This window comes from Chiloscyllium plagiosum, chromosome 14 (assembly GCF_004010195.1).
Source record: "Chiloscyllium plagiosum isolate BGI_BamShark_2017 chromosome 14, ASM401019v2, whole genome shotgun sequence".
Classification (NCBI taxonomy): Eukaryota; Metazoa; Chordata; class Chondrichthyes; order Orectolobiformes; family Hemiscylliidae; genus Chiloscyllium; species Chiloscyllium plagiosum.
Window position 1 is genome coordinate 12,168,050 of NC_057723.1, and position 22,185 is coordinate 12,190,234.

Below are 22,185 nucleotides of genomic sequence, written 5' to 3' on the forward strand. Positions count from 1 at the left end.
GGTTGTGAACAACAGAGGAAGAATACTTCAGACATTCACCAGATCAGGACATCTTTCTGTTCTCTGATGTAAAAGCCACTTTACACAGGAATGAAACTGGTTTATCTTCCATTCAGCAGTTGAAAGCTGTGGCTATTCTGAAACCTGTGTCGCTCCTGTATCATAAGAAATTGGGCATATTTATCGGTATTAATGAATCCAACTGATATTTATGCAGTGAACTATTGTGAACAATTGTTACTTTCCTCAGCCACATAAGTAGCTGGGGCAGGGTTACGCAATCCTCTGTTGTCGAGTGCTATGCTTCAAGTTATTTGTGTAAGGTAGAGTTTGAGATCTATATACCCTCAGGTTACATGCTATGATGCCACAATAGTATCATTAGCATGTGTCTTATGAGGGTGTAACATAGCCTGGATCAGTGCTGATTTATCACCAACAATTTAATATGAAAACACCAAAAGCATCACCAACAATTAAAATGTTAATCATTTTATATTTGAACAGGTTTAAATTTTCCATCATTCTCAGTGACCTGTTGCTTGAATACATTGAGGTCCCTAAATAGATTTTGGATTTTCTGGAAGAATTGCCGGTATGGCTTCATACTCAAGCTTGCCATTTTCCAGCACCTTCAGCGATGCCCCATTCCTGGTCTGATCCATGACGAGCTGCAAGAATCCCTCTGCAATGTGTGAGGTCCTGTAAAAGTCAGATGGTGATCATGAGCATTCATCCAGTTAGTTTGAAATATCCCACCATCAGAACACAGGCAGCACACCACTTGGACAGATCTACCCAATCTGGGAGGTTCTAACTAGCAGGGTCGAGAAAGGAGAACATCATTGATTTCCAATCAACATTGCAGGGTAACTTGCATATCTACTCTCTCATCATACTGTAGACTAATCAAATCAAACAGCAAATTCTCAGGTTAATGCCGAAGATTCAGAATTCAATCTGTCATTTTGTGGATACCACACCATTCATTTCTGTAAGACATTACTTTACAAATACTCCATGTCGATATTTGAACATGTTTTCATCCTATCAATTCCCACCCCACTTCCTGATTATGTTCAAACTCACTTCAGAACTCCAAGGTTGGCGATCATCATCTCAAGCTTCTCCTTCTCGTCTGGAGTCTTCACTGATTTCAGATCAGTCAGAAGCTTAGTGTCAACAAAAACAGGACACAGCGCTTGCAATCGCACCCCATGCTTCTCAAGGCAGGTCAGCTGAAAGCAAAAACATTGTATTGCCTCATATTCTTTGAGCTTTATAGAACTTTACAACTTCCTGACAGGAAGCTCTCAGATCTCAGTTTATGTGGAGTTTTGTGGTGAGGGCCCATCCTGACTGCAGCAGACTGAGGGAATCAGGAATCCAGCCCAAGTTCCCTGGAAAGTGTTTGTGCTTTGCGCGAGGTTCACCTGAGTGGCAGCACGATTCAAACACACATAACTATTAGGGTCATCAATGTTTTCAATCTGATTAGACTTATCTCTCAATCCCCATACCTCGGTCTCATTTTTACTTCAGGATATTAAATATTTGAGCATATCAACCTCCACATAGCCCCACAGCCTTTTAGCCATTAGTCAGTTTGAGGTGTGTCTCCTGCCCCATGTATGATGATTCAACTAACAATGTTGATAAAGGAGAAGCAGCCAATGTAGTACATTTGGATTTCACTAAAAAAGTAACATAAGAGTTCATGGGGTTGTGGGTAATATATTAACATGCATAAACAATTAGGAAGGTAAAAGTTCATTTTCAAGTTGGCAGACTGTGTCATTTGGAGGACCACAATGATCAGTGCTGGGGCCTCAGCTATTTGCAATCTATGTTAATAAATTTGGCAAAGAGACAGAGTATTATACGTATGTTTGATTCCATTCCAAGGTGGACAAAAATAGTAGCTATGAAGAGATCATAAAGCGGTTGACATCATGCTTAAGCAGGTTAAATAAAATTGTTTAACAAAGTAATGGATGAATTGTCATTTTATAAGTCTGCACTTCTTCACTTCATTCATTTTTGTAGTCAAGCAGTATATTATAAAAGGCATCAAATTTGTAAAGGTTGACATTCAGAGAGATTTGTGTGTACTTATAAAAGGAAAGCAATGTTCGCATGTAGCTCCAGCATGTATAAGCCCTGATGAAGGGCTTATGGGCCAAACATCGATTCTCCTGCTCTTCGGATGCTGCCTGGCTTGCTGTGCTTTTCCAGCACTGCACTCTCTTCCCAGCAAATAATTTGGAAGGCAAACGGCATGTTGATCTTGATTGTAAAGAGATTAGAATACAGAATGAGGAAGTCATTGGTGGAGGCATAGCTCACATTCACATTGTGTTTGACTGAAAGACCCTGCGTCCGGAAGTGGGAGCTGGTGTTTTGAAAGCCACTGCACATGCCTGACTTCGAACTTCCCCAAAGGCTGGATCTCATCAACACTCACCACTATCTAGGGATCTATCCTCCTCCACACCAACATGTAGTATTGACAATGCCCACCATTCCTGAAGGCCTGAAGCTGTTCAGAGGAGTGCCTGAATACCAGGACATTGTGTTGGGCCTCCAGGAGAGAAGCAATGCCAGGCTCTTCACAGTTCTCCTCGTGATAGGTGAGGTCCCTGTATGACATTCTCCTATCTTTAGAAGAATGAGAGGTGGTCTAATTGATCTTTGCAAAATTCTGACAGGGCTTGTCAGAGTAGACATTGAGTCAGAAGTCGCACACAACACCAGGTTATAGTTCACCAGGCTTATTTGAAATCAGACAAGCTTTCGGAGTGCAGCTCATTTGTCAGGTGTAGTGGAACAGTGCTCCAAAAGCTTGTGATTTCAAATAAACCTGTTGGACTATAACCTGGTGTTGTGTGACTTCTGACTTTTCCTACCCCAGTTCAACACAGTCTTCATCAAGCATAGATGCAGAGATTGTTTCACCTGGCTTGGGAATCTAAAACACAGTGAGCACATTTTGGCCTGAGATGAGGAGAATTGAGGAAATTCTGTCAAAGGTTAGTGAATCTTTGGAGCTCTCCAACCCAGAAGATGACACTTCCATTGCTGAGATAGATCTTTGGTCCCTCAGGATCACTGGGTATAAGGATAAGGCAGGAAAGAGGTATTGAACCGCAAAACCATTTATGAATGTACTGATTTCAGCACAAAAATGGTCAACTAAACTCCTATTTCATAAGTACCAGCAGTGCCACTTAGGGGCAGCTGTTGGGATTGCAGACGACATGAAGCCATGTTGTTCGAAACAAGCTCAGTCCATGGACCAGCAGAAGCCAATCGTGCAGATCCCAGCTGGGTGGTGGAAACAGGTTTGCACGGGCAGCGCAATAACTTTGGCACCCTTCATGTCAATGTATGGCATTACTTGCTCAATCCCACTATGTGAGACTGTGGATCCTCAGTTACTGACAACACTCAAGGTCAACATTGACAGAGTTTTGGGCACTAAGGTAATTAAGAGGCAGGGTGAGAAAATTAAATCAAGGTGCTAACTGAGCTCTCATCTTACTGAGGAGCAGGGCAAGCTTGAGGGACCATGTGGCCTGTTACTTGCTGTATAGCTGGTGCTTGTTCTTAGATTCTGACAAGGTATTAGTGCATTATTTATAGAGAAAACTTTTACTCTTTGCATTATAATATAGCACTCACAGACAATGATGCAGTGAATCCTACTACTCCATACTTTGAGGCTGCATAAACTGGTCCAAGGAAGAAAGGAATCAGACCTGTTCACCACGAAACAGCAAAGTATTAGCAACAAACACTCCATCAAACAGAAACTTGTGAATATATGGAAATGCATTAGCATGGAAACAGGTCACCTAATTCAAGTCAGCATTTACCCCTAACATGAAGAAATAGTCCTGATCACATTTGCCAGCATTCATTAAATTTAAAATGTAAAGGAAAGCTAAGCAGGAAACTGTCAGTCATAAATAACTTATCTGAAAACAAAAAATGCTAGAGATCACAGCGACAGGCAGTAGACATGTCGAGAGAGTAAGCTAACATTTCGAGTCTCGATGACTCTTCAACAGAGCTGATGTGAAGTGTGAACTGAGAGGGGGGCAGCATTTATGTTATAGTGTGGGGGTGGGGTGTGGAGCGCTGGGGGAGTGGGGTGGGGGAAGGATGTTGATAGTTCAGATAAAATGAATGGAATGTGAGAATGGCAGAACAATGGTGTGTGTAAGTGCCAGACCAGAAAGGACAGACAGTCCCACTGGAGTGAGATGAGGGGAGAAAGAACATGGTAACAGATATGTAACAAGCAAAGCTAAAGAAATGGAAGGAATGGGAGCAGGTTCCTCATAATTAACCTCTCCTTGGCAATGCTTCTACCGGCGGGTGGCATGGTGGCTCAGTGGTTAGCACTGCTACCTCACAGCGCCAGAGACCTTGGTTTGATTTCAGCCTCAGGCGATTGTCAGTATGGCGTTTGCGCATTCTGTCCTTGACTGTGTGGGTTCCCTCTGGGCAAGCTGATTTCCTTCCACAGTTCAACGTTATGCACGTTTGGTGGATTGGCTATGCTGAATTGTCCAAAAATGTGCACGCTGGGTGGATTAGCCATGGGCAATGCAGGGTTACAGGGTTGGGGTGAATTTAGTTGAGATGCTTTTCAGAGGGTCGGTGTGGACTCCATGGGCCAAATGGCCTGAGTTCACACTGTATGGAATCTATGAAAAGGGTTCTCTGATCAACTAATCTGCACATTCCTCACATTTGGTATAGATGTAATTTTTCCCTTACTTTGGTTTTCCTTGAGACTTGTCCTGATGAGTGTTAGACAAAACAAGTTGATTTTCAACAGTACACTGTATCTATGTGCCACAAAAGGATGGTTTGGATAAATGTTGGTGAGGACACTGGACATATTCCATGATCATCTTTTAAACAGTAGCAATGGTAACATTTATATCTCCTGAGGGGCAGACATAGTCTCATTTTAACATCTCAGTGACTTATAGCAAAGCAATATTCCCTTATTGTTAAGCTGAAGTGTCAGTGTAAATTGTTGGGATGAAGAGTTAAGCTTGGCTCATATTTTTAGGAAAGACAGGAATAGACAAAGGGGTTACAATAGAAGAGACTTCAAAACTAATGTTTCGACTTGTGTTGCAATCCAAAACTAGAAGTCAACTGTGTCGGATAAGGCTGAAGATAACAGGAATTGATAGGAGGCTTTACAATGGGCTGTTATGTGAATGTAATTATGCTGAGACATTCAGGTCTGCTAAGATTGCAAATATTAACTACTGTCATTTTCAAATAAGGATAAAACACTCAGGTTTGGTTGTGTACACAGATAATTCGAAGTAAGGCATACTTTGGCACAGATCTGTTTCTGAAGCAGCCCAGGAAATCCTTGATTTTCAGCAACTCTTTAAAAAATACCTCTGCAAGAGGCACCCGTGGTCAGGAGGTGTGGTGAAGACAGTGAGAGGAATTCCATCCTAGCCAGCGTGCGTTATTTGTTTAAATCTTTCATAAATTAATTGCATTTTTTTTGGAGCTCTATGTGTCTCCATTATATCTTTGTCTCTGTATATATTTATTGTCTTCCAGAGACTGGCAATAACTGTAATGGACTTTGATGGGTCTTGTGCTGGAAAGTAAGACGAGTGTTGATACAGTACTTTTTTGGCAGTACAGACGCGATGGGCCAAAGAGCCTCTCCTATTCTGTGTGATTCTATGGACTATTAGACAGTCACTACCAAATTCAGTAAGAAAAATCAGAAGTGATTAGAATACCATCACCTTGTGATTGTGAGAGAATGGCTTGAGGTGAATGACACTTGAAGGGTAGTTACAGAAGTTGAATGATGTTCAGATGACCGGCAGCTTGTGTGGAGGTAAATATCTTTTACTTCATTGTATATTATGTGTAAAATGGGCTTCCCCTGAAAATGTAATTTATCCACTGTGGATGTTTTCCAGAATCCTCAGGCAACACTTAGAATATACATTGATAAGCTATTGTTACTCTGCTGACTTACCTGCTATGGAGGCGATATTAACAATCACTCCTCCTTTCCCTCCAGTCCCTTTACTCATGTGCTGTATTCCCAGATAGGTTCCTTTAATTACACTGACCTGCAATACAAGTATCATAGGAATCATCAGGCAGCAGGCCCATTCAGATAATATTAAAATACTGACATGTACAGACAGTTGCAAAATGCAGAGAGATGCATATGGACAGCAAGCTACATTCAAATTCACCCAGCAAGAGTACATTCAAGTATTAGCATATCACAGAAAAATGCAGGTGCCAGTAGAACGATAAACAGTAAAACACTGTGGAAAGATGCAGAATGATTTGTGGAATCGGCAGTCTATTAAACAGGATGGACAAACTCGGGGTTGGCAACCTGGTTACTGGAATAAACCGATTAATCCATGGATGAAGAGAATATTCAGTGGAATGAGCAAACTGGCTACTGTGATGTGAAGATTGGTCAATAGATGGATCAATAGGTTGGTAAAATGGAACAGATCAATCAGTGACTTGGTTAGTGAGATGGATTTAGGACCAGATACATATCAATGTGATGAGTTTTGAACTAATCTGTTTATGAATAAGTATAATGACCAAAGTGTACTGGGTTTCCAGCGCCATACTTTTTGACTGATTTCCCACATCTGTAATCCTCACTTTCTCCGAGTTGATTATATTAAATGGGGTGTGGTAGTAGCCAACTAGTATCCACATGAAATTGATTAGCAGGATGCTGACAGAGAGCATGCATAAGGAACACATGCTCTAGTGAGCAATATGTGAATGGTGATGGTGTTTATCAGCAATTGGTCTCAAGCTTCAACTATTCATTGCACTTTGCAATGAGTTGGGTTTTTATTCATTCCTGGATGGAATGGTCATCGCCCAGATCAACTTTGATTGCCTGTCCTCATTTTCCTTGAGAAAATGATTGAAGTAAAATTTTCATTAATATTTATTCATTCATGGAAAATGGGCATCGCTGGCTGGGCAAGTATTTATTGCCCATTCCTAATTGTTCAGAATGCAGTTAATCACCTAACAATGTGGATCTTGAATCACACATCAGCCAGAACATGGAAGGGCAGTAGATTTTCTTCCCTAAAGGACGTTAGTGATCCAGATGGAATTTTCCAACAATCAGCAATAGTTCATGGTAACAATAATCCCAGTTTCTAATTCCAGATTTTGTTTTGATTAGTTTAAATGTCACCACGTGCCATCTTAGGATTTGAACTCATTTCTGCAGAACATTCGGGCCTACTGGCTACTATTATAGTGACATCATAATTATCTCACAAAAGCAGTGAGCATATCTATGTGAGGCTGGTGCTTGAACAGCATGTGGGATGTCAGATAGTCCTTCACCTTTCTTTCTTATTCATCTTTCCTGTGGTATTTTTGTGCAGCTATATCCTGTGCTAGACCATTTTAGAGTCAACCACAATGCGATGGGTGTAGCATCATACACAGGCAGACTGGGTAAGATCATCAGATTTCGTATCAGATTTCCTACCCTGAAGAATGCAAGAGAAGTAGACAGGTTTTTATGACTATTTAGGAGCTTCATGATCTCCATTCAGTGACCTGCCTTTTGCTGAGTTATTGTGGCAGATTTATATGACTGGCATTAAGGCATTAAGCATGGGCCATTGGATTACTAGTCTAGTAACATTCCCACAATGCTACCCTTTGCCTGAATGTTTTGAATTTTGAAAAGGATTTGGTTAGATTAGGTAGATATGGAAAATGTCTTCCCACTGGAGGGGAATAATTTAAAATGAGAGCAAAACCTTTGTGGAATAGAAATAGAAGCATTTCTCCATGCAAATATTAATTGAAATTTTATTCTTTCTTCCAAACAACTATTGCTGAGGGGAACAATTGGATCTTTGAAGAGAAAGATAATTTGTTGCTGGGTAAGGTTGTCTGATGATAAGATGCAAAAGCATTCAAATGGAAATAATGTAGAGATTATCTATGATCTAACTGAGTAGTGAAACAGGTTCAACATGCTGACTTGTCTCTTTAGAAACATAGAAACATTCCATTTTTTAATTTGTCTGTGGGATGTGGGCATTGCTGAACAGACCATTACTTATTGCCCATTCCTAACTGTCCTTGAGAAACGATAACCCAGGATATTGATAGTGCCAGAATTCAGTGATGGCAATGCCATTGACGATCAGAATGTGAGGGTAAGATTCTTTCATGTTTGAGATGATCACTGCCTTGCACTTGCATGTTGTGAATGTTACTTGTCACATATCAGCCTAAGCCTGGATGTTGTTCAAGCCATGCTGTATATGGATATTGAATTTTTTTCTGTAATGGACTGAAAGGGACTGAATTGACCACTAACTTTCTTTGATGTACAGTTTTGATGCTGCAGCACATGAAGGAGATCATAATTATCAAAAATAGATTGTTCAGGAATGTACCAGGAATTTGTAGTAACTGAACCATAACTATCCGTTAACAGACCCACAGTCCTCTCCCACCTTTATGGGCACTTCCTGATTCACTGGCAGAACAGATGACTTCACAGAACCCAAGCCTACACTTCGGAATTTGTTCATGTTGTGGGGAATGTCACAAGAACATAAAAACAACAAGCAGACATATGCCAGCAGCTGAACAAATGTCTTCTGCTGTTCTATAAGAACAGTTAAAATCTTCCAAATCAATGGAAATGCCACTACCTGCAAGGTCCGCTCCAAGCCACTGACTGTCCTGACTTGGAAATATATCACTGTTCCTTCAGTGTTGCTGGATCTAAATCCTGGAATTCCTGCTCTAATAGCTTTGTGGATGGACCTATAGATCATCAATTGCACAGAGTGAGTGGAAGTCCTCCACCACCTTCTCAAATGTCCACAGGCACCTGCACCCACAACTCATGAGTAAGTTAAAAAATTGTCATAGTGTGAAGTCAATAAAATCAAGGACATTATTGCTGGTTACCAGCTCCCATCCTTCTGTATTACATAACTCTCTCCCCCATCCGATTCTTCTGACAATCTCAGATCACAACACATCCATGATAAAGGTTACTTGATCTGAGGAACAGAAAGCTTCTGAACATTCTGGGTAGGGACTTCCATGTCTATCATTGGTTAGTGGTGCTTAGAAATATGGGATTTCACAAGAGTGTCACCATCATTGGCAAGAGCAAGTGCAGTGCCACCTTCATTGTCTGACTCCGCCAGATTCTAAAAGTCATAAATGTCAGATAGAGATGCCTCTGGTAGTGAGAGACCGAGGATATAACCTAATTATCCTCAGCCTCAGCAACCTACCAGAGAAGTACATACTGTTGCAATCTATTGGGTCAAGAATATTAGTAGAATCATTCTTTGCTGACTTTTACATTGATTTACAGAAAGAAGCCTTCAAAGCATTCATCTCCAAACTCAACCACATCCCAGTTTCATTAAGTGTTAAAAAATGAGCTCATACGAAACCCAATTAAAATAAACAAAGTACAATTGACACATACCAGGTTTATACTGAGGCAGTTCTCCCAGTTTTGCTCATCAAAGATCCCTGCATTGTTGCATACAATGTCCAATCTCTGAAATTTTTCAACAGTTTTGCTGAAACAATCTGGAAAAGACAGTGAATTAAGTTGATTATCAAAGTTTGCAATGTCTACGACTAAGCATGCCAAGACTAAATACATTCCTCAAAATGACGCATTCAGTTACTGAGTCATAGAGAGATGCAGCAGAGAAACAGGCCCTTCAGTCATACGTACGCTGACCAACAAATGCCAAATGATGCTAATCCCATTGACCTGCACTTGGTCCATAACTTGCTTTGCTCTGGCATTTTAAGTGCTCGTTCAGCTGCTTCTTAAATATTTCAAATACACCTGACTCCATCATCCTCTCAGTCAGTGCATTCCATATTTCCACCATTCTCTGAGAGGAAATTTCATTCCTCAGGTCTTCTGGAAAACATTTACTCCTCACTTTAAACTTTAGGCCTTTGATCTTAGATGCATCTGTGATGGGGAAGAGAATTTCACTGTCTCCCCTATTTTTGCCTCCATAGGTTTGTATACCTAATTCAGATCACCCCCTAACCTTCACTGCTGCAGGGAAATTATCCCATCCTATCCAATCTCTCCTTATAATAAGACTTTCCATCTCAGTTGTCAAATATTTTATTATCAAGGATGACCTTTACATGCAAACAATCATGTACTCTACAACCACCTGATGAAGGAGCAGTACTCCGAAAGCTAGTGCTTCCAATTAAACCTGTTGAACTATAATCTGGTGTTGCGTGGTTGTTAACTTTGTACACCCCAGTCCAACACCGGCATCTCCAAATCCTGAAAGGAAAGCAAGCTGTAGATTTGCAAAAATCACCTCGCCTCTTCAATCCATACACCCAGAAGATGGTAATGGTGTGTAACATCAAACCATTTTGTTTCCTAGCAAGAGGCAACAGGCCTTAATTCTTTGACCAGAACTGGACTGACTCTGAGAACCATTGTCAGGAGAACTGAGACACTAAAGTAGAACATGTACTCACACCTGGGACACTAAACCAGGGCCATGTGAGCCAAGACCTACAAAAGAAGCATGTACTGAGACCACAGGGATCTAAACAAGGAAAACTTGGACTGAGATCCTCGACCAGGAATACTGAGACTCTGAAACTGAGGAAGATGGAAAAGCTGAACAGTATCAATTGGTGCCTGAGCACAAACTGAGTACTGAATTCTGCAATCTGTGCTCCCAATGAAGCATCCCATTTCTGGCTGGATATTTACACGCTGCTCTGAGGGCACAGTTTTTAAGTGTAAATGCATCCTTGTGCTCTCTTTTTTAGCACATGGAAGGTGATCCTCAATGCGGTACTGATCATATGCATTATATTGCAGTGTATAAACTTATTAACGCCAACAATGTAACTCCCATTCACACTCACTCCCATTGGTTGCAGCAAAGTGTCTGTTTAGAAACCAGTCAGTCAGATGAAACAAGTCAGTGGCATGTCGTTAAAATTAGTGTTTGAATTGGTACCTTTCAGCTGATTCTCAGATGTTACATCACATGGAAGGAACAAAATATTCTCAGCTCCATAGATTTGTCCAAAAGCAGCTTTGGTGGCTTCCCCTCTGGATACACTGATATCCAACAGACTCACCTAAAGGAAGAAAACATGGTTGAGTCCTAAAGCAAACATGTGGGTTGGTCAATGTATCTGAGGAGAGCTTGGGTCAGTCAATGGCCCATTTCAAATCCTCTTTCCAACTCTGACCAGGCAATTGAAAACTACACACTCAACGTATTCTGATATTTTCTGAATGCACTTCAGATGGACGATTCGTCAGCACTGATTTGTTGCTGCGTTCCTCGGAGGACATTGTGCGGAGATTCCCCTTTCTGGAGCATGAGCTGCTGGATTAAAATGAGTAAAGAGTTCAGTTGATCCAAAGCCTCTCAAAAGCGATGGTGGATGATGAAGGTGTGTAGGTGTAACCTAATTGTGTTATGAACCCAGGGGGCCAACTTATTGCTCAAGGGATGTGGGTTCAAATGACACCAAGAGAGCTGGTGGTGTTTTAAAGCTGAGAGAGGACCTGTTGGAGGTGTCATAGGTTATGTGGTGCATGGACCAGATGGATGTCAAGCACTTGTTCTTGACAATTGAATTGTCAATAATAAGGGGACATTCTTTTAAAATGAATCACAGAAGGTTTAGAGGGGATTTGCAGAAGGTTTTTTTTATGCTGAGGATGGTGGGGATCCAGGCTGAATTGATTGAGAGGGTAGTTGAAATAAGAAACTTCACAACCTTTAACAAACATGTAAATGAGCTCTGAAGTAATAAAACATTCAAGGCTATAGGTTAAGTGCTGGAAAGTGGCATGAGCGTTGATTTAGTGTAGTTTTTAACAGGGAGACCCCATGGGTCTAAGGGCCTCTTCTGTGTTGGGTCATAGGAAATGCAAGTGGGTAATGCACAAGTGGTCATGGGGAAAGGTGGGTGAAATATACAGGTTAAGAGGTAGGATGGCAGCAACGTAGATAGGTCAGGAGTTGTTGGGGTGGGCGTAAGAAGCCAAGTCAGGTGATAGTGCTGAGTCAGGTTTGGGAGCATGGGGGAGGACTTGGGTCAGGAATGATGATACTGAATGGGAGGGAATGAGTTGGAAATTGGGGTTGGGACAGGTCATTGGAGCAAGTCTGGTAGGATAGAGGGCTTGTCAGCTAATGTGCCAGAGGGTTAGTTGACTAATGGGGGCTAATCAGGTCATATTGAGAGTGGAGGTGACAGGCCGGTAGGTGGACATCAAGAGGAAGCTTGGTTTTTTTTGTTTTATTTTAGATTACATTACAGTGTGGAAACAGGCCCTTCGGCCCAACAGGTCCACACTGACCAGCCGAAGCGAAACCCACCCATACCCCCTACATTTACCCCTTACCTAACACTACGGGCAATTTAGTATGGCCAATTCACCTGACCCTGCACATCTTTGTGACTGTGGGAGGAAACCAGAGCACCCGAAGGAAACCCACGCAGACACGGGGAGAACATGCAAACTCCACACAGTCAGTCGCCTGAGGCGGGAATTGAACCCGGGTCTCTAGCGCTGTGAGGCAGCAGTGCTAACCACTGTGCCACCGTGCCGCCCACGGTGGTTGGGTGGTCAATGTGAATAATTAGGGTTCAGCTGTGTTGTTCTCCTTGAATTTTAAGGGTAATTATCTAAACATGTAATGTGACACAACCAAACTATGCAGCAGGAAATCAGAGCCTGGTCCTATTTGCCCTTGAAAAGTCGGTGGTGAGCAGCTTTATTGAACCGCTACCATGCACCTTCTGTGGTTTAACCCACAATGTCATTAGGGAAGGAACTGCAGGGTTTTGATTCAAAGATAGTGAAGGAAGGACGATATATTTCCAAGATACCACAGAAAGTCAAGTGACGGCAGTTAGATTGTTTTTTGTTTGTGGTCGTCTTTATTCATTCATGAAAAGAGGTTATCAATGGCCAAACCAGCATTTATTGCCCATCCCTAATTGCCCAGAGAGAGAAAGAAACACACCCTGCTGACTGATAAAGCATTTAACCTGCGTAGTTACTGCCTTTGCTGTTTGAATTCATGTATTGTTAGACATCGGAGTGCGTCTGGAAAAATTAACAAACAGTGAAATTCACAACTCATCTTGGAGGAACCTGTTTGGGAGAGGTCACAGCACAGAGACAGATAAGTAAATATTTTTGCACGTGGCCTTACAGTAAGTCTACAGTAATGAATAGAGTGGGTTCTTTCTTGATTATATGTTTTATTGAGTTATGTCTCTTGATTAAACTTAAAAACATAAACCATAAGTAGTAAGTTAGCCTGGATCAGTGTTTTGTAGAGGAGCAAGACTGTGCTATTTTCTGGGTCTGTTCATTGAAAGAAGCAAAAATGACCTTTAGTAGAGTGATATGCTCTTCTTGTCGAATGTGGGAGTTTAGGGAGACCTTACGTGTTACTGAGGATTATATCTGCAATAAATGCCATTGGTTGTGAATCCTATCAGATCAAATGGATCGGTTGGAGAGACAGTTAGAGGCAATGAGGAATTTACAAGAGCAAGGGGATGTGATGGATGGCAGTTATCGGAAGGGAGAAAAGTTGCAGGTGCAGTCACAAAGATGGGTTAACTCTAGGAAAGGTAAGAGAGGTAGGCAGTTAGTGCAGGAGTCTCCTATGGTTATCCCCATTTCAAACAAGTTTGCTGTTTTGGAAAATGTAGGAGGTGATGGATTCTTAGGGGAATGTAGCATGAACAGCCACGTTTCTGGTATCAAGATTGGTTCTAATGCAATGAGGGGTACATCGGCTTCCAAGAGGTCATTTGTGTTAGGGGACTCTCTGGTCCGAGGCACAGACAGACATTTCTGTGGCCAGCAGTGAAAAATCAGAATGGTGTGTTGTCCCCCTGGTGCCAGGATCAAGGATGTCTCAGAGAGGGTGCAGAATGTTCTCAAGGGAGAGAGGGACCAGCAGGAGATCATTGTACACATTGGAACCAATGACATAAGAAGGGAAAAGGATGATATTCTGAAGGGAGAATATAGAGAGTTAGGCAGGTATTTAAAAAGGAGGTCCTCGAGAGTGGTAATATCTGGATTACTCTCGGTGCTGTGAGCTATTGAGGGTAGGAATAGGAGAATGGAGCAGATGAATGCATGGCTGAGGAACTGGTGTATGGGAGAAGGATTCACATTTTTTGATCACTTGAATCTCTTCTGGGGTAGCAGTGACTTGTACAAGAAAGATGGATTGCACCTGAATTGGAAAGGGACTAATATACTGGCAGGGAGATTTAAACTAGTAAGGTGGATGGGTGGGACCCAGGGAGATAGTGAGGAAAGAGATCAATCTGAGACTGGTACAATTGAGAAAAGAAGCAAGTCCAGCAGTAAGAGTAGGCAGGGACAAAGCAGAGAACAAGGTAGGACTGATAAATTAAATTGAATTTATTTCAATGCAAGGGGCCGAAATTAAATTGAATTTATTTCAATGCAAGGGGCCGAACGGGGAAGGTAAATGAACTCAGGGCATGGTTAGGAACATGGGACTGGAATATCATAGCAATTACAGAAACGTGGCTCAGAGATGGACAGGACTGGCAGCTTAATGTTCCAGGATACAAATGCTACAAGAAAGACAGAAAGGGAGGCAAGAGAGGAGTGGGAGTGGCATTTTTAATAAGGGATAGCATTACAGCTGTGCTGAGGGAGGACATTCCCAGAAATACATCCAAGGAAGTTATTTGGGTTGAACTGAAATATAAGAAAGGGATGATTACCTTACTGGGATTGTATTATAAACCCCCTAATAGTCAGAGACAAATTGAGAAACAAATTTGTAAGGAGATCTCAGTTATCTGTAACAATAATAGGGTGGTTATGGAAAAGGATTTTAACCTTCCAAACATAGATTGGGACTGTCATAGTGTTAAGGGTTTGGATAGAGAGGAATTTGTTAAGTGTGTACAAGAAAACTTTCTGATTCAGTATGTGGATGTACCTACTAGAAGAGGTGCAAAACTTGACCTACACCTGGGAAATAAGGCAGGGCAGGTGACTGAGGTGTCAGTGGGGGAGCACTTGGGGGCCAGCGACCATAATTCTGTTTGTTTTTAAAAAGTGATGGAAAAGGATAGACTAGATTTAAAAGTTGAAGTTCTAAATTGGAAGAAGGCTAATTTTGATGGTATTAGGCAAGAACTTTCAAAAGCTGATTGGATGCAGATGTTCGCAGGTAAAGGGATGGCTGGAAAATGGGAATCCTTCAGAAATGAGATAACAAGAGTCGAGAGACAGTATATTCCTGTTAGGGTGAAAGGAAAGGCTGGTAGATATAGGGAATGCTGGATGACTGAAGAAATTGAAAGTTTGCTTAAGAAAAAGAAGGAAGCATGTGTCAAGATAGATCAAATGAATCCTTAGAAGTGTATAAATGCAGTAGGAGTATACTTAAGAGGGAAATCAGGTGGGCAAAAGGGGACATGAGACTGCTTTGGCGAATAGAGTTAAGGAGAATCCAAAGGGTTTTTACTAATACATTAAGGATAAAAGGGTAATTAAGGAGACAATAGGGCCCCTCAAAGTTCAGCAGGGCGGCCTTTTGTGTAGAGCCGCAGGAGATGGAGGAGATACTAAATGAGTATTTTGCATCAGTATTTACTGTGGAAAAGGACTTGAAATATATAGAATGTAGGGAAATAGATGGTGACATGTTGAAAAATGTCCATATTACAGAGGAGGAAGTGCTGAATGTATTGAAACACAAGAAATCCCAAGGACCTGATCAGATGTATCCTAGAATTCTGTGGGATGCGAGGGAAGTGATTGCTGGGCCTCTTACTGAGATATTTTATCATAGATAATCACAGGTGAGGTGCCGGAAGACTGGAGGTTGCCTAACGTGGTGCCACTATTTAAGAAAGGTAGTAAGGACAAGCCAGGGAACTAGAGACTGGTGAGCTATAGGGAGAGATTGAATAGGCTGGGGCTGTTTTCCCTGGAGTGTTGGAGGCTGAGGGGTGACCTTATAGAGGCTTATAAAATCATGAGGGGCATGGATAGGATAAATAGTCAAAGTCTCTTCCCCGGGGTGGGTGCATCCAGAACTAGAGGGCATAGTTTAGAGTGAGAGAGAAAAGATATAAAAGCGACCTAAGGGGCAACTTTTCCACACAGAGGGTAGTATGTGTATGGATTGAGCTGCCAGAAGAAGTGGTGGAGGCTGGTACAATTGCAACATTTTGAAGGCATTTGGATGGGTATATGAATAGGAAGGGTTTGGAGGGATATGGGGTGGGTGCTGGATGGTGGGACTTAATTGGGTTGGGATGTCTGGATGCGTTGGACTGAAGAGTCTTTTTCCATGCTGTACATCTCTATGACTTTCCTGGGTCTGGAGTCACATGCAGGACAGACAAGGGAAGAATGGCAGTTTCCTTCCCTAAAGGACATTATTGACCCAGATAGGTTTTACTGACTATTGATATTGGATTCATGGTCATCATGAGATTCTTAATTCCAGATATTTGTTGAATTCAAACTCTACCAACTGCTGTGGCGAGATTTGAATCTGAGTCCCCAGAATATTATCAGGATCTCTGTATTAGCAGTCCAGCGATAATGTCACTCGGCCATTGCCTCCACGATAAATGGTCAGAATCTAGCATTTGTGTGGCACCAATGTTACTTGCCACTTGTTAATCCAAGTCTGGATCTCATCCAGCTTTATTTGCCTTTGAACATGGACTGCATTACTATCTGAGGAGTCACGAATGACGCTGAACATTGTGCAATCATGAATAAATGGTTTTAATGTCATGTGTATTTTACAGTAAGAAAGACAGTAAAATATAGTGAAATGATTTTCTGCTGATACCATGATCCTGCGCTATGTGTTACAGTTTTAAGAATAAGAAAAATAGAAAGCTATTTTATGATGGGCAAAGAGACACCATCAGTCCTGAGTCAGCTCATTTTCAGAGAAAATCCCCATTTCTGACCTAATGACAGAGGGAAGGTCATCATGAAGCAGCTGAAGATGTTTGGTCGAGGACATCTCCAACATATTCAATCAGGGTCCTCTCGTGGGGTACTCATTGTACTTCCAGCCCTGAACCAAGGAACCTGGGCTCAAGTTGCACGTACTTTTGAGGTGTGTAATAACATCTGTGAACAGTTCGATTGGGAAAAATCTGTGCAAGATATTCAGTCATGTATTCTGTATGATTGTTTGCTGACATTAAATCTATGATGTGTTGGTGCTGGTGTTGAACTGGTGTGGACATAGTCAGAAGTCACACAATACCAGGTTAGTTCACCTGATGAAGGAGCACTGCTCTGAAAGTTTGTGATTTCAAATAAACATTTTGGACTATAACCTGGTGTTGTGTGACATCTGATTAAATCTATGAGCTAGTATTATTTCTCTTGACATTGCAGTTATTTATTCTTAATACGACAAAGCAATTTTATATGGAGAGGAAGAAAACAATGCTGATTGTGTGATGATGCTGAGTGACAGTAGCGATCAACAAACAACCAAGTTATCAATAAAAAGGAACCAAGACAAGAAGATACCTCTCCATGGGAGCATTTGATCACCAATTTGGGACAAGTTGTCAAAGCTCCAAGACGTTATATCATAGTTGAATTATTAATTTTGTTAACAGTTATGTTAAATGTGCATATAATTACTGAATTGACAACATGTGCCTCTGTACAATTATCTGTTTGGGGTTGGGGTTTTTTCGAAAATGGGAGATGTTGTATCATGTCTTGCAGATGATGTATCATAAAGGAATATGCCTTTAAAGAATATGCATATGATGTCAGCACTGTAACTGCATGTGGCCTGTACTTATAAAGTTTTCAGGCTCCGTCTTGCAGAGCTGTGTCCTCTTACAGCATAACAAGCTGAGAGAAGCATGAGATCAGAGTACATCTGATGAACATGGCTTAGACCCAGGCACGCAAATCATTCACGGAAGCTTCCAACTTTTCTGGGACAACAAACAGCTTCTGACTATTGCAGCTAAAATTAACTAGAAAGCCTGTTGTATGAGAACTGGCCACTCCCATTCAAACTGCTTCCATTGTTCCAATATTTCAAAAAAAAACCTCAAGTCTTCCTAAGTTGTTCACTTGGGCTCTCGCCAGTACCTAGTTTTGCACCTTAACCTTTATAACCTCTTCAGAAAAATACCCCAGGACAAGATAGCCTTATTAAAGTGATAGCGTTGTTACATGGGATGGCACATTGCGGCTGTACATTAGTTAGGCCACGTTTGGAATGCTGTGTTCAGTTCTTGTTTCCCTGCTCAAGGAAAGAAGCTGTTAAACTTGAAAGGGAGCAGAAAAGATTGACTAGTATGTTGCCAGGACTGGGAGGTTTGAGTAGGATATGGAGAGGCTGAATGGGCTCGTGCTTTTTTCCCTGGAGCTTGGGAGACTGAGGGGTGACCTTTTAGAGGTTTATAAAATCATAAGGGGTGTGGATAGGATGAATATTCAAGATCATTTTCTGAGGATGGGGTAGTCCAAAACTAGAGGAGAAATGTTTAAGGTGAGGGGGAAAGATTTAACAATGACCTAAGGGGCAACCTTTTCATATGGAGGGTGGTGTTTGTATGGAACGAGCTGCCAGAGAAGGTGATGAAAGAGGTACAATTATATCATTTTAAAGACAGTTGGACAGGTCCATGAAACAGGAAGGTTTAGAACAATATGGTGTAAATACTGGCAAGTGGGCTGAGGTCAAATTGGAATGTCTGGTTGGCAGGGAGTGATTTGACTGAAGAGTCAGTTTCTATGCTGTATAAGTCTGTGACTTTACAATGGTAATTTTTGCTGACAGAATGTAGGTGTTCTCCAAAGCAGTTACCCAGTCTGCACTTTGTTTCCCTAGTGTAGAGGAGGCCACATTGTGAGCAGTGAATACAGTAGACTAAATGGAGTGAAGTGCAGGGAAAGTGCTGCATCACCTGGAATTTGCGTTGGATAGTGAGGAGGGGGTAGGTAGATGGGCAGGTGTTACATCTTCTGCCATTGCAGGTAATTCCTGTAAATTGCTGGATTATTGTTTTCCCTGCAGTTCAGTTCCAAATTAAAATCTTATTATTCAACCGAACTTTTGCACACCACTTGCTCCAGATCAATCATCAGGTTAACACAAACAGCTGCATTTCTGAAAACACTGCGCGGGCAATTGTCACCTTTCTTTATATGGCGTAATTAACAGAAACCGATTCAAGCAGAATTGTTACCTTAGCGCCGTTCTTCAGGAGGATTTCAGCAATTGCTTTCCCAATGCCTTGGGCAGCACCAGTCACCAGCGCAACTTTCCCCTGGAGCTCCATTGTAGCACTGACGGTGGACTTCAGTGATTTGCCCCTGGAATTTATTAAATGTTTGCAATTAACTTGTCATAAATAAATATTTGCATGAGCTGTTGGCATTTACCTACACAAAGAAAGAGGATAAAGTCCAAAGTCTAATCAGTCTCCGCCCCATTCCTTTGTGGTTTTGCTCCAATCTGAAAATCCATCACCCTCCCACTTTCTCATGCCCTCACATTTCTAGTTCATGGCCAGCATCCATATTATATATTGGAATAGTTCCTCAGCCTTTAAACCAAGCAGCGTTGGATTAGAGAAAGGGCTGTCATATCTGAGTTCACTCTGCCTTTAGCCTCTGCCCAGTACCCAGGCAGTGAGCTGTCATAACAAGTCCCATCCCCTTCAATTTGAAGAACTAAGAAACATGGATTTGGGAGAAGGATGGTGGGGATGTAAGAGGGCTTGTTCAGGGTGAATATATTGTCAATTACCATGGCCCATTTCTTCGAGGGTAGCTCACCCTTGCTGTGGTGATTGCCTTATGCCCAAATGTGCTCCCAAAAGATGCCCAGTATGCCCTGGGTGCTCACTCCTATGTTCTCATCCAAATCCTTTATGCAAATGAGAAAAGGAGTGGACCCATCACTGATCCCTGTGGCACACCACTGGTCACAGGCCTCCAGTTGAAAAGCAACCCTCCACCAACACTCTCTGTTTTCTACGTCTGAGCCATTTCTGCATCAAAACCACTAGTTCTACCTGTATTCCATGAGATCTAACCTTGCTAAAAATGTGTTGCTGGAAAAGCACAGCAGGTCAAGCAGCATCCAAGGAGCAGGAGAATCGACGTTTCAGGCATGAGCCCTTCTTCAGGGCTCATGCCTGAAACGTTGATTCTCCTGCTCCTTGGATGCTGCCTGACCTGCTGCGCTTTTCCAGCAACACATTTTCAGCTCTGATCTCAAGCATCTGCAGTCCTCACTTTCTCTTAGAAGATCTAACCTTGCTAGCCTGTCACCCATGAGGAACCTTGTCAAAGTGTTTTTGAGGGTTGTTTTACTGACTGAGGTCTGTAACAATGGGTTTTCTGCTGGGATTGGTGCTGGGAACGCTGTTATTTGTAATTTATATAAATGATTTGATTGAAAGTGTGGATAGTGTGATTAGTAATTTTGCTGAAGACACAAAAATTAATGGATTTGTGGAAGGTTGTCAAACTACAGAGCAGAATCCAGATCGGTTGGAAAGTTGGGCTGAGAAATGACAGATAGAACTTAATCTGGACAAGTGTGAGATGATGTATTATGGGAGGTCAGTTCTGGTAGCCACACAATAGTAAAGATCTGGACACTTTGGAGTGGATGCAGAAGAAGCTGACCAGGACATTTCCTGGATTGTAGTTTATTAGTTCAAAGGAAGGGTTGGACAAACTTAGATTGTTTTGCAAGAGGATGGAAGGCTGAGGGCGACTTGATAGATGTATGTAAAATGTATATTCTGTTGTAAAATATACTTCTGATTGTGGACCAAGAAATTGTTTTAAAACCAAGAAATGCTGAAAGATCATTGCATGTTTTAAAATCAACTACCTGACACTCATTGTCAGTTCTTTTTGCACAGTTGCTGGTCCAGTTGAAGTGCAGTTTGCAGATGAGCTGCAGCTGTTGTGGCTGCAACTGGAGATTCAGCCTCTGTGACAATGCTATGGCTTGAAAAGGTGAATTCTGTCCTTTTTTTTGAGATCAGAGGTTGAAACAAAGGCATCAAGTGTCCTGTTCCAAGTCAACAGCTTGTGATGCCTTGGGCTTTTTTCAAAGTTGTACCAATAGAAGCAGCATGATTGGGTGGAATCAGGCTCCCATAGAACCAGGGTTATTGTTCAACATTCAGCAGTTGCTTGAGTCATGAAACTGTATGTGGAGTTTGTTATTTTTTTTCTCTCTTTCACAGAGCTGGACTTCTGAACTGAACTGAGAGAACTGTGTGTGAGATAATCTATTTTGCTGAATTTGCCTTTGCCAAAGGCATGTATGTTGGATGGTACTATATTTGGATTAATTGTTGTTAGTTAGTCAATAATTTGTTAAATTTTCCAATACAGTTAATTTATTCCAATTCTTCTTTCTCTTGTTTGTATTTTAACTACAGCATAAGGATAAAGTGGATTTGGCTTATAGCCAAAAGCACAACCAATTTGATTTCATGTGGAATACAGCATCTTACACTTGCCTTTGAAGAAGAAAGATGTTAGGGTCTAGCTACCTCCATGTTATATTTGAAGGGGGTTTAGTCTAGTCCATAATACCTCCAATACATAACTGATTGGTCTGTGGACTAGTAACCATTTAATGATAACAGAACTCTTTTGCTGCTAACAATTATGGGAATTATTCTCAGCTATGTGAGTAGCTTGTGGCTGTGAACAATGGAGGGAGAAGACATCAGACATTCACCAGATCAGGAGATCACTCTGTTCTCTGCCATAAAAGTTGAAACTTTATTGCTGGAACAGCACAGCAGGTCAGGCAGCATCCAGGGAACAGGAGATTCGACGTTTCGGGCACAGGCCCTTCTTCAGGCTTTACATGAATAAAACTAATTTCTATGTTTAAGCCTGGGAGTCTCTGAAAGAACACGTGGTGTCTCCCAACACCCTTGAGCTGCTCAGGGACAGGTGGGCACCACAGGGAGTTGAGCATTTTATTTCCCCCTCCAACTCTGTTTTGATTCAATCCCTGCACTCCCTGTCACTTTTTTGATGACACAGTA

The 22,185-nt window shown here is 41.7% G+C and overlaps 1 protein-coding gene across 2 annotated transcripts in view; it reads right to left on the reverse strand.

Moving 5' to 3' along the window:
- Positions 1 to 22,185, reverse strand: part of LOC122556492 (15-hydroxyprostaglandin dehydrogenase [NAD(+)]-like) — a 72,536-nt gene that overhangs the window by 43,592 nt on the left and 6,759 nt on the right. Inside the window, exons 3-9 of one of the 2 annotated variants that reach the window (XM_043703187.1) lie at positions 19,345 to 19,444; positions 11,073 to 11,196; positions 9,536 to 9,642; positions 6,035 to 6,131; positions 3,682 to 3,758; positions 1,090 to 1,238; positions 546 to 702 (exon numbers count right to left, since the gene is read on the reverse strand). In XM_043703187.1, the coding sequence (XP_043559122.1) occupies positions 561 to 702; positions 1,090 to 1,238; positions 3,682 to 3,758; positions 6,035 to 6,131; positions 9,536 to 9,642; positions 11,073 to 11,196; positions 19,345 to 19,437 (789 nt within the window). In that variant the 5' untranslated portion in view covers positions 19,438 to 19,444 and the 3' untranslated portion in view covers positions 546 to 560. Of the gene's footprint in view, positions 1 to 545; positions 703 to 1,089; positions 1,239 to 3,681; positions 3,759 to 6,034; positions 6,132 to 9,535; positions 9,643 to 11,072; positions 11,197 to 19,344; positions 19,455 to 22,185 lie in introns of those variants that run through there. The other variant, XM_043703186.1, reaches the window with a different exon arrangement.